Source organism: Pristiophorus japonicus, chromosome 1 (genome assembly GCF_044704955.1).
Source record: "Pristiophorus japonicus isolate sPriJap1 chromosome 1, sPriJap1.hap1, whole genome shotgun sequence".
Classification (NCBI taxonomy): domain Eukaryota; kingdom Metazoa; phylum Chordata; class Chondrichthyes; family Pristiophoridae; genus Pristiophorus; species Pristiophorus japonicus.
Genome location: NC_091977.1, coordinates 470,799,393 through 470,812,494, shown reverse-complemented (window position 1 = coordinate 470,812,494; position 13,102 = coordinate 470,799,393). Strand labels below are relative to the sequence as shown.

General features: G+C 45.4%; 1 protein-coding gene across 2 annotated transcripts in view; it reads left to right on the top strand.

Annotated features, from left to right (window-relative positions):
- nagpa (N-acetylglucosamine-1-phosphodiester alpha-N-acetylglucosaminidase) overlaps positions 1-13,102 on the top strand; it is a 141,377-nt gene that overhangs the window by 20,909 nt on the left and 107,366 nt on the right. Inside the window, exon 2 of one of the 2 annotated variants that reach the window (XM_070894412.1) lies at positions 8,766-8,989. The exons of the other annotated variant lie outside the window; for it this stretch is intronic. Within the exon in view, the coding sequence (XP_070750513.1) occupies positions 8,871-8,989 (119 nt within the window). The 5' untranslated portion in view covers positions 8,766-8,870. The remainder of the gene's footprint in view (positions 1-8,765; positions 8,990-13,102) is intronic. 2 annotated transcript variants of the gene reach the window in all.

Below are 13,102 nucleotides of genomic sequence, written 5' to 3'. Positions count from 1 at the left end.
AGTAACTACATTTCAAAAGTACTTCCTTGGCTGTAAAGCACTTTGGGACGTCCTGAGGTCAAAAAAGGCGCTATATAAATGGAAATCTTTTAACCTCCTCCAGCCCTACAACCCTTTGAGACCCCTGCGCTCCTCCAATTATTACCTCTTGCTCATACCCCGATTTTCATTGCTCCAGGATTGGCGGCTCTGTTTTCAGCTGCCTAGGCCTTAAGCACGAGTTTCCTCCCTAAACACGTCTGCCTCTCTACCTGCGTCTCCTTTTAAGACGCTCCTTAAAACCTACCTCTTTGACCAAGATTTTGGTCATCTGTCCTAACAACTCCTTATGTGGCTCGGTGTCAAAGTTTGTCTGATAACACTGCTGTGAAGCACCTGGGACATTTTACTGCATTAAAGACGCAATATAAATGCAAGTTGTTGTTGGAAACTCTTGAGCATAGTAATAGGTTTGCATGTGTTGCACTATTTTTCTGCTTAGTTAAACTGTCTGGACCCATACATGAAGAATAGCCACACTTTCGATGAGACTCTGGAATTTGCAAAGGCTGTTTATGTTGCTTGTATTCAGGTTTTGATTGGTGGCTGTGGGGAGTGTTCAACTCATCATCTGGATAGGAGAATACATTCATTATTCCCTCAATGATGTACAGGGCAAGTACAGGTTTGTAGGTTGTGTAAAGCAATCATTTTCAAACTGTTCAATTTTGGAGAACCTCCTGCAATCATTGACATACTCCTCCTTTCATGGAGAAGGGAGAGGTGACTATCCACAGTAAATTATCCTCCAACAAGTTTGTTGTACTGGATTCCTGTGGGGAGAATAAGATGTCTGGATAGATCAGTGATTCTGAAACTTTTTGGATTGAAGGACCCCTTTTCAAATGGATTAATAATCAAGGATCACCATTTAAAATTTAATTATAATAATATAATACTCATAATACAAAAGTGCTACATGTGAAAAGTGCTTTAATAATGATTTTAAGAACAGATATTTGCTTTGATTGACCCTCGGACTATTTGGTGAAATTGTTTGATTTTTCCTGTGTTTGGTGCTAATTGACCAGTAATCGGGACCAAAACTGCTAATCCAAAAATAGGATTGTGATTAATGAGTTGAAAATTCCAACATTAAATGTGATAAGGTTGGTTATGTTCATATGCGGTTTGTAGCATTTTCTATCTTCCTTGAGCGTTGTTGTGAGCTGAAAGACCGATTGTTTGATTTTATCTACCTGCCGATCTTCGTGCTGCTCTTAGTGCTCCTCCATGCGCGCCTACTGGCTGCCGCACTCTGTTCCCGCCTCGCAGAAGCCCGCCTCCAGCCTCTCTGCATTGGCTTACTCTGGGCCACTTCCTGTGGTCATTCATCATCTAGCTACGTAAAAGCCGGTAAGCTTGGAGCACTGAAAAGACTTGCTACCGGATTGCGGTGGAACCTACAGATCCGGACTGGCCCTTTGAATTGAAGGAGATGGATATTCATATCTGCATCCCAGATGATTATCCTTTGGAGGTGTTTACTGTGGATATCTCTGAATCTTGCTCTTAATCTTGATTATTTTGCAGACCCCCAGGGGTCCTCGGACCCAAGTGTGAGAAACACTGAAATAGATCAAAATGTCTCAAAGGGGCTGGGAGGGGGAGAGATTATGATAGAATCATAGTTCAACTAGTAATGCTGTAATATTAGGAAACTTGATAATTAGGGGGTGGACACTATCTTTTGCAGTCCAGACTAAAAGTTCCAGACACTTTGTTGCCTCCCAGGTGCCACAGTAAGGGATACTTTGAAAAGACTGGGAAAGATTATGGAAGGGGAGGAGGAGCATTTAGTCATGGTGTTCATATGAGGGCCAATGGTATAATGGAGGTGAACAGATATGAAGTCCTGCAAAAGCAGTTTAGGAAGTAGGCTTAGGAGTAGGATTTCAAGAGTGGCACAGGCATTGATAAGGGGTCAGGAAGTGAGATTGAGTGATCAGGATTTCAGAGGGAATGGGTTTGAAGGAGGTAGGTGTAATAGATTACATGTTCTTGGGGAGGCTGGTGGTGGGTGGGAGAGGTGAGGAAGAAACTAGATAGAGATGCGGATTCAGGGGTGTAGTGGGGACAGAACTGTGAAGGTATTTTTCTTTTGCTGGGTAACCTTTTCCTGCTGTTCCTTTGGAAGCCAGTATTTTCAAGTTGTGTTTAGATTAGATGAACGGCGGTGCAGCGTTGGCGGTCCTCCGGCACCCCACCTGTAGCCAGGGAGAATTGAAAAATAATGGTCAGAGCCTCTGCAATTTCCTCCTTTGCTTCTGTTAACAGCCTGGAATACATTTCATCCGAGTCTGGCGATTTATCTACTTAATATATCCTCTCACTATGCTTATCTCATTTATACGCCTCCACTACAATGTCTGCATCGTCCCTCTCTTTTGCGAAGATAGACACAGTATTCAAATTATATTTATATTACCGATTTATACTTTGGAATCAAAAACACAATTTCTAAATTTGTGGATGACACCAAATTTGGGGGTGGGGGCAGTAGGGATAGTCAATACTGAGGAGGACTGCAACAAATTACAAGGAGACATTAATAAACCTGCAGAATGGGCATATAATTGGCAAATGCTTTTCAACACAGATAAATGTGTGAGGTTTTTATATTTCGGTAAGAAAAATAAAGTCGTCAATATTACTTGGAAAATAAGATTCTAAATGGTGTAGAAAACTCAAGAGATCTCGGAGTGTAAATATGCAAATCGCAAAAAGTAGCAACACAGATTAACAAGGTAATTTAAAAAAAAAAAGCAAACCAAGCACCACCACTAAAAAAGCTTATGGGATCCTGGGCTCATGAATAGAGGTATAGAGTACAAAAGAATGGAAATTATGATGAACCTGTATAAAACAAAGGAGGCGTTCCCAGACACTTAACGCCAGTTTTGGCCATTTATGCCACTTTGGCCAGCTAAAACTTACTCCAAATCGACTTAGGTCAGCGTATGTGGCCAGCTCTGAAAAACCTTGCGGGCAGTTAAGAAAGCAGTGCACATTAGTACATCGGCGGACATTAGGGGAGGGAAGGGAACTGGAGAGGACCTTAAACTAAACAACCAAGCACCAAACATTGCAAGGAAAAGCTCAAACAATTAAAATACTAATAGAAATCAAGTAAATCCTACCTTCATCTTTAAAGTTGGTCCGGGAAGGCAGCGGGCTGGCCTGTGCGTGAGGCCATCGGCCTGGGATAGGTGCGGCAAGACGCACACCGGGAGTCCAGTCATCCAGGGCTAGAGCGGCTGCAAATGAACAGGGGCAGGGGAGGGGTGCGGAAGCAGAGCGACCAAAAGGGGCATCGGTGAGGGAGGGGAGAGAGCAAGAGATGCTGGCCTCGATATCAACAGGGGGAGGTGGGGGGCTGGTGGGGTGCGGGCGAAGCAGAGCGACCAACGCAGCATTGGTGGGGGGACAGAGATGCTGCCCTGTAAATCGGAGGGCGTAAAGCAGAGCGACCGAACGCGGCATCGGTGGAGTGGTGGGGGGGGGGGGGGGGCGGGAGAGGTGATGCTGCCCGAGTGCCAAGTTTCGGCGCTACTGAGCATGCGCGCACATCGGACCCGACACCACTCCACATGCGGGCAGCTTCCAGCACTCTTTTCGGCGCAGGGCTGTAGGTCCGCCCCCCCACCGCACTAGATACGCCGCGCCAGGACCCAGGATACTTGGCAGAGCAGCCAGGATGGGGGCACATTTTTTCCGCGTCGTTTCCAGCGCACAAAGTCGGCGCATCTAGGGTAAGTGCGCCGAAAAAAGGGATTGGGGAAAATTGAGCCCGTTGTAACAGAGCACTTAGATAATCGTAATGTGATTAGGCACAGTCAGCATGGTTTTATGAAAGGGAAATTGTGTTTGACAAATCTGTTAAGAGTTTTTTGATGACTTAGGAGAGATAAGGGGAAACTAATGGATGTAGTGTATTTGGATTTTCAAAAAGCATTCGATAAGGTGCCACACAAGGTTATTACATAAAATTTGTACTCGTGGTATTGTGGGTAATATATTGGCATGAATTGGTTAATCGACAGTAAAGAAAGAGTAGGAATAAATGGGACTTTTTCGGGTTGGCAGCCTGTAATTAGCAGGGTACCGCAAGGATCAGTGCTTGATCCTCAGCTATTTACAATCTATATTAATAACTTGGTTGAAGGGACTGAGTGTAAAGTATCCAAGTTTTCTGATCATACAAAGTTAGGTGGAAAAGTTGTGAGGAGGATGCAAAGAAGCTGCAGAGAGATATAGACAGGTTGACTGAGTGGGCAAGTATATAGCAAATGGCATACAATGTGGAGGTTATCCACTTTGGTAGGAAAAACAAAAAGTAGAATATTTTTTGAATGGCGATAGACTGAAATGTTTGCATTCAGAGGGACCTGGGTGTCCTTGTACATGAATCACAGAAAATTAACATGCAGGTACAGCAAGCAAATAGGAAAGAAAATACAGGTTGAACCGCTCTTATCCGGCACCCTCTGGACCTGGCCTGTGCCGAATAAGGGATTTTGCTGGATAAAGGGAGGTCAGCCCGAGGGGAGGTGCGGGGGGGGGGGGGGAAAGTGGCGGGTGGAGGAGGTCGGTGGCCCGGGCGGGCCGAGTGTTGGCAGCAACTCCCTGGCGGCCGAGTGTCAGCGGCGGCAGATGTCAGCCCAGCCCCAAAGTCACGGTGGAGATCGGCCACGTTCTGTGCATGCGCCCCCGGTCACCGGAATCATGCCGGACGAAGGGTGGTGCCGGATAAGGGAGTGCCGGATAAGGGAGATGCAACTTGTAGTATGTTAACCTTGGTTATAAAGGGATTCGAGTATAAGAGTGAACATAAGAATATAAGTAGCAGGAGTAGGCCATTTTGCCCCTCAAGCCTGCTACACCATTCAATAAAATCATGACTGATCGATCTTGGCCTCAACTCCACTTCCCTGCCCGTTCCCCATAACCCTTGACTCCCTTATCGTTCAAAAATCAAAAAATTTATTCAATGGCCCTTCCTCCACAGCTCTATGGGGTATAGAATTCCAAAGATTCACGAACCTCTGAGAGAAGAAATTCCTCCTCATCTCCGTTTTAAATGGGCGACCCCTTATTCTGAAGCTATGCCCCCTAGTTCTAGATTCCCCCATGAGGGGAAACAGCCTCTCTGTGTCTACCCTGTCGAGCCCCCTCAGAATCTTATGCGTTTCAATAAGATCACCTCTCATTCTTCTAAGCTCCAATGAGTATAGGCCCAACCTGCTCAACCTTTCTTCACAAGACAACCGCTTCATAGAAACATAAAAGAAACACAGAAATTTACAGCATAGGAGGAGGTCATTTCGGCCCATCGTGTCTGTGCCAGCCGATAAAGATCCACACAGCCCTCATTCAGCAGCCCTGAAGGTTGCATATAAACCTATGAACAATGGCGGACAGGTAAAGAGCATCCGGCCCAACCAGTCCGCCTCACACAACTGTGATACCCCATGCATCGCAACATTTTACACTCCACCCCACCCGGGGCCATTCGATATCCTGGGAGATGCAAAAAAGCAGATAAAAACCCAGGCCAATTGGGGGGAAAGAAATCTGGCAAAATTCCTCTCCGACCCATCCAGGCGATCGAAACTAGTCCAGGAGATCACTCTGGCCGTATTAAATTCCATGATGTACTTACCATCGTGTCTGCGTGAGCCAACAAGAGGTTATCCAGTCTAATCCCACTTCCCAGCTCTAGGTCCGCAACCCTGCAGGTTACGGCACTTCAAGTGCACATCCAAGCACCTTTTAAATGTGTTGAGGGTTTCTGTCTCCACCAGGCAGCAAGTTCCAGACCCCTACAACGCTCCGCGTGAAGAAGTTTCCCCTCAAATCCCCTCTAAACCTTCACCAACCACCTTAAACCTATTCCCCCTTGCAATTGACCTTTCCACCAAAGGAAATAGGTCCTTGCTATCCACTATATCCAGGCCCTTCAGCCTCCTCTGTTCCAAGGAGAACAAACCCAGCCTATCCAATCTGTCCTCATAGCTAAGATTCTCCATTCCAGGCAGCATCCTCGTAAATCTCCTCCATACCCTCTTCAGTGCAATCACACCCTTCCTATAATACGGCGATCAGAATTGCACGCAGTATTCCAGCTGTGGCCTAACCAGTGTATTATACATTTTAAGCATAACCTCCCTGCTCTTGTATTCTATGCCTCAGCTAATAAATGCAAGCATTCCGTATACCTTCTTAACCACCTTATCTACCTGGCCTGCTACTTTCAGGGATCTGTGGATATGCATTCCAAGGTCCCTTTGTTCATCCACACTTCTCAGTGGCCTACCATTTAATGTGTATACCCTTTTCGTATTAGCCCTCCCCAAGTGCATTACCTCCCACTTCTCCAAATTAAATTCCATTTGCCACTGTTCTGCCCACCTGACCAGTAGATTGATATCCTCCTGCAGTCCATAACTTTCCTCTTCGTTATCAACCACACAGCCTATTTTAGTATCATCTGCAAACTTTTTAATCATACCCCCTATATTCAAATCTAGATCATTGATGTATACCACAAAAAGCAAGGGACCCAGTACTGAGCCCTGCGGAACCCCATTGGAAACATCCTTCCTTTCACAGAAACATCCTTCCTTTCACAAAAACATCCATCAACCATTACCCTTTGCTCCCCACCTCTAAGCCAATTTTAGATCCAACTTGCCGCCTTGCCCTGGATCCCATGGGCTTTTATTTTTGTGATCAGTTTGCCATGTGGGACCTTATCAAAAGCCTTGCTAAAATCCATACACACTACATCAAATGCACTCTCCTCATCAACCTTTCTTGTTACCTCCTCAAAAAATGTAATCAAGTTAGTCAAACACAACCTTCCCTTAACAAATCTGTGCTGACTGCCCCTAATTAATCCTTGCCTTTCTAAATGTAGATTTATCCTGTCCTTCAGAATTTTTCCCAATAATTTTCCCACCACTGAGGTTAGGCTGACAGGCCTGTAATTAGCAAAGTTAGCTTTTCCCCAATTTGGGACTTTTATTCCTGGTCTATCCTTGTCCTTATCCATAACTACCTTGAATCTGACTGAATTATGGTCACTAGCACCCAAGTGCTCTCCCACTGATACCCCTTCCACCTGCCTAGCTTCATTCCCCAAAATTAAATCCAGTACCGCCCCCTCCTGTGTTGTGCTTGTTACAAACTGACTAAAAAATTTCTCTTGAATGCATTTTAGGAACTCCGCACCCTCTGTACCCTTCACGAAAAACTTGTCCCAATCAATATTAGGATAGTTGAAATCCCCTACTATTACTGCCCTATGGGTTTTGGACTTCACAGAAATTTGCCTACATGTTTGCTCTTCTGTCTCCCTCCCATTGTTTGGGGGTTTATAATAAATGTCCAGTCAGTTCGACCCATATGGCCTAATTTGATGATCCCTCTAACATATCATCCCTCCTCACAGCTGTAATAGTTTCTTTAATCAATACTGCAACACCGCCCCCCCCCCCCCCCCCCGCCCCCTCTTTGTCCTGTCTAAAAATCCTGTAACCAGGAATATTGAACTGCCAAACCTGTTGCCCCGCTTTCAGCCATGTCTCTGTAATGGCTAAATGTCATACTCCCAAGTGTCTACCTGTGCTCTCAGCTCATCCGCCTTATTCGCTATACTCCTTGCATTGAAGTTTATACCATTTAGCACAGGAAGACCTCCTTGATTACTACTTACTAACCTTGTTTCCTCTGTCTTACAAATTCACTTTCTACATTCTTGCTTTGTAATTTCAGCTTTACTTCCTTATTGAATTTGTTCTCTGGCTCCTATCACCCTGCCAAGCTAGTTTAAACTCTCCCCAACAGCACTAGCAAAACTCCCCGCGAGGATATTAGCCCTGGCGCTGTTGAGGTGCAACCTGTCCGGTTTGTACCGGTCCCATTTCCCCCAGAAGCAGTCCCAATGCCTCAGGAATTCAAAGCCCTCCCTCCTGCACCATCTCTCCAGCCACGCGTTCATCCTCTCTATCCTTCTGTTCTTGTACTCATTAGCACGTGGCACCGGTAGTAAATCGGAGATTACTGCCTTTGAGGTCCAACCCTTTAATTTTTCTCCTAGCTCCCTAAATTCTGCCTGTAAGACCTCATCCCTCTTTCTACTTATGTCATTGGTCCCGATATGGACCACGACTGCTAGCTGTTTACCCTCTCTTTCCACCCGCCCCCCCCCCCCCCAACCCCAGAATGCCCTCCGTCCACTATGTGACATCCTTGACTCTGGCACTAGGGAGGCACCATACTAGCAAAGCAAATCAAATGTCAATATCTAAGTTGGATATCCAAGCCAAAGCTTCTGGTGTAACAGTGTGGATATCTTATAGGCTGCCTGCAAATTTTCTCTATAAGGACAGTACCCAAAGATGTGCTCCAGGGTCTGATTAGGAGCACAGTTGCATGATGGGAATACTTTAATCTTCCACCTGTGGAGAAGGTGGCAGCATCTACCATGACCAGTTCTGAGTAACTGAATCAATTGTGTGTACAGTATTGTACCACACCAGGTCAGATAAGTTGATGGGACAGTTGTTTTTCTGTTTCATTTATGCATACATAGCATTACAAGGGTATACAGGTATAGCGCCTAAAATTCAGGACTGAGGCCGTTCCGGATTCAGGGCTTTTCTGGACTTTTGATCGTCTTTCTCGACATCATGAATCCAAGTTCGGGTATTTCTGGATTTCAGAACATCAGGAAGAGGGGCTGTTCGGGCCGTCCGGGCCCCGCCGAGGATGTTGTCGGGCGGGCTGGCCCTGCCGAGGAGGTCGTCGCCGGGCCAGCCCCACTGAGGATGTTGTCGACTGGGGCCCGTCGAGGAGGTGTTCGTGTCAGGCGGGGCCCCGCCGAGGAGGTGGTCAGGCAGGGCTCCACCAAGGTGGTCATCGGGCTGGCCGGTGATGAGGCACCAAGGTAAGGGCAGCGGCGGTGGGGCGAGCGGTGGCGAGACCCGAGGTCGGGCACCGGCGGAGCCCCGAGGTTGGCAGGGTCGTCGGGTCTGGATTCCGGAACATTTTACTGATTCCGGACGAATCGCTCCGGATTCTGGAACATTCCATATTCCGGAACTCTGGATTCTGGATGCTGCACCTGTATTGTGATCAGGGGTTCGATGATATAGTTCATCACATACAAAGCTAGTTTTTAAACATCATCTAAAATTAGGTCAAATTGCAACCTTGAGTTCTTGTACAGTATCTGTTACTTTGTATAGACAAATTATAATTTCTGTTACATAGGGCCCAAGTTTCCACAGGATAAAAAACGGGCGCCCCTCCGAGCTGGGCGCCCGTTTTTCGCGCCTAAAACGGCGCCAGAAAAAAAACGCGCTATTCTCGAGCGCTTTGCAGCTCCTTGTCTGTTTGGCGCGGAGCCTACACTCGCACCGATTTTGTAAGTGGGAGGGGGCGGGTACTATTTAAATTAGTTTTTTTCCTGCCGGCAACGCTGCGCGTTGGAGCGTTTGCGCATGCTCAGTGTGAAAAAGAACATTGGCACTCGGCCATTTTTGTAGTTCTTTGTAGCTGTTTAATTTTTGAACATTTTTTAATAAAATCACATTGCCATCAGCACATCAGCACTGAGGCTTCCCTTCTCACTGTCACCTTCCCCTCCCTCCCCTCCGCGGCAACAAACGGCTGTCACCTTCCCCTCCCTCCCCTCCCCTGCGCGGCAACAAGCCGCTGTCTCCTTCCCCTCCCTCCCCTGCGCGGCAACAAGCCGCTGTCTCCTTCCCCTCCCTCCACGGCAACAAGCCGCTGTCTCCTTCCCCTCCCTTCCCTCCCACCACGGCAACAAGCCGCTGTCTCCTTCCCCTCCCTCCCCTCCCACCACAGCAACAAGCCGCTGTCTCCTTCCCCTCCCTCCCCTGCGCGGCAACAAGCCGCTGTCTCCTTCCCCTCCCTCCCCTGCGCGGCAACAAACGGCGGTTTCCTTCGAACGATGGCTGAAGCACTTTCACACAGGTAGGAAGATGGTTTATTTAATCTTTTCTTTGCTTATAAATGTTTATTCAGGTTGGATTTATTTGTATAATATTTGTAGAAGTATAAATAAGGATTTATTGTCGAATTTAATGAGTTCCCTTCTCCCCCCCCACCTCGTTCTGGACGCCTAATTTGTAACCTGAACCTGATTTTTTTAATGTGTAGAACAGGTTTTTTTCAGTTCTACAAAAATCTTCACTTGCTCCATTCTACTTTAGTTTGGAGTACGTTTTCACTGTGGAAACTTTGAAATCAGGCGTCAGTGGCTGGACACGCCCCCTTTTTGAAGAAAAAATTCTGTTCTAAAGTAGAACTGTTCTACCTCACTCGAACTGCAGAAAAAAAAATGTGGAGAATTGCGATTTCTAAGATAGTCCGTTCTCCACCAGTTGCTCCTAAAAATCAGGCGCAAATCATGTGGAAACTTGGGCCCATAGTATTGGGTTCATTTATGGGCACCACTCTTTAGGAAGGATGTCGAGGCCTCAAAGAGGGTGCACATGAGATTTACTAGATTGGTCCCAGGGATGAGAAACTTCAGTTATGTGGCAGGATTGTTCTTTTAGCAGCGAAGATTATAGGGAGATTTAATAGAAATGTTCAAAATTATGAGGGGTTTTGAAAGAGTAGATAGGAAGAAACTGTTTCCACAGGCAGGAGTGTCGGTAACCAGAGGAGACCGATTTTAAAATAATTGCGGGGGGGAAAAGTCAGGGTGAGATGAGATTTATTTTTTACTCAGCGAGTTGTTATGATCTGTAACGCATTGTCTGAAAGGGTAGTGAAAATAGATTCAGTAGTAGCCTTCAAAAATGGAAGTTTATACTTAAAAAGGAAAAAGAAATGCAGGGCTATTGGGAAAGAGCAGGGGAGTGGGACTTACTGGAAAGCTCTTTCAAACTGGCACAAGCACGATGGGCTGAATGACCACCCTCTGTTGAATGATTGTCAGGAGAGGTGTGTTCCCACTGTAATGATCAAAAAGGGGTGACCTGCTTTGTGATAAGTACTACTGCAATGTTATTTTGAGTATATTAATTAAGGAAGATTCCAAATGCATTGTTTATTACTAATCTGCTTGCCCATTATCTTCCCTTTTAATGAGCTTGCAGCAAGAGATTCCAGATTAGGTGGATTTTAGTAGAAATGTTTTGATTCAGCTGTTTCAAAATGTTGTTCATAATGTTGGAGCTAAACATGTGTTGAATTCAAATCATTACCAGACATATTGTTGAATTATTTTTTTATGGTTTAATAAATTCATGATCAAGGAGCTGTTCGCAAACACTCATTTCAGAGTAGGACATATTTTAGTTTTACTATAAGTGGAGTTGAGCTTTTACATGGCAATTTAACCAGTGTCCACCAGGGTGCAGCAAACTTTCAGTGCTTTCACAGTATTTTCAGACAAATTGTTTTGACACATATAATTTAAACACGGGACAGTATTTAATTTATAAGTTAATGGTTTAAGAAAGAAAATTGTACCTGAGCTGTTTCAGAATGGAAACTCTGTTTCAAAGCAAGAGTGCTGTTGATCACTGCAATGTTTTGTACAAACCATTTTTATTGCTTATAGTTTTAGGAACATTGGGCCAGAATTTGCAGTGGATAATAATGGGGAACTAACAGTATTCACCATTATTGCCCCTTTCGCTGTTAGTTCCCCATTATTACCCCTTTGAAACTAGTCGCAACTTCAGGATGTTGCGCATGTGCATCTAAATGCAGAAATTGTGAAGTTACTTCCACTGCTCTGACACAGGCTACGCTGTGCACCTCTTCCGCACCCCCACCAAGCCGGCGTTCAGTGAAACAGACAAAATCTTGTGCTTTTCTGTGGTAATATTACTGTTAAATACGCCATTAAATGTTAGGCCTTGTTGGATTAGGAATAACTGGGTTTTTAACAGCGTATTGACTGCTGAACAAACTTTTTGGCCCTGAAAAACTAACTTTAATTTTGTGGCTTGTCAGAAATTTCTCCATCATGATAAAAATTACAATTTTTAAGAAAGTTAAAAAATGTTTTAATATTTTTTAATTGCTCATGATTATTTTAGGTTCTACCTTTTTTGCTCTCCGACAGTTTTAAAAACACAGGATAGAAGCAGGTTTTTATTTCCTGGTTCCCTGTCTGTGGGAATTCTGCAATGTGACTGGCTGTTTCGGCCATTTGTTGACACCATAACAGATTGCGTTATATTCCACTGACAAATCTTGCGCATCTCAAATCTCGAGATTTCTGTGGGCAGCTTTCTTCGCAACCAGCAGCAAACGCTTTGCATTGCCGCTGGCCAGGCCGCAGACTGAATCATTTGCAGTGGAGAATGATTGGCATTGTCTTAATTTTTTTTTTAATGGTTTCTCACACTTGAAGAATATCTTTAATAGAAACATAGGCCCCAAGTTTCCACATGATTTGCTCCTGATTTTTAGGAGCAACTGGTGGAGAACGGAGTATCTTAGAAATCGCAATTCTCCACATTTAAGTTTTCTGCAGTTCTAGTCATGTAGAACAGCTTCACTTTGGAACTTTCAAAAGGGGGCGTGTCCAGCCACTGGCGCCTGATTTGAAAGTTTCCACAGTGAAAACGTACTCCAAACTAACTTAGAATGGAGCAAGTGAAGATTTTTGTAGGCCTGAAAAAACCTTGTCTACACATTAAAAAATCAGGCGCAGGTTACAAATTAGGCGTCCAGAACGAGGTGGGGGCGGGGGGGGAAGGGAAGTCATTACATTCTACAATAAATCCTTAGTTATACTTATACAAATATTATACAAATAATTCCAACCTGAATAAACATTTATAAGCAAAGAAAAGATTAAATAAACCATGTTTCTACCTGTGTGAAAGTGCTTCAGGCAGGGAGAAGGCTGCAGGAAGCCTCAAGTTGAGGCAGCCGTTCCCGACGGCGGTGGGGGGGGGGGGGGGGAGGCGGCAGTGAGGAGCCGGGCGTTCCCGACGGCAGGGGTGGGGGGAGGAGGCAGTGAAGGCCCAACCGACGGCAGCGGAGGGGAGGCAGTGAGGAGGCAGCC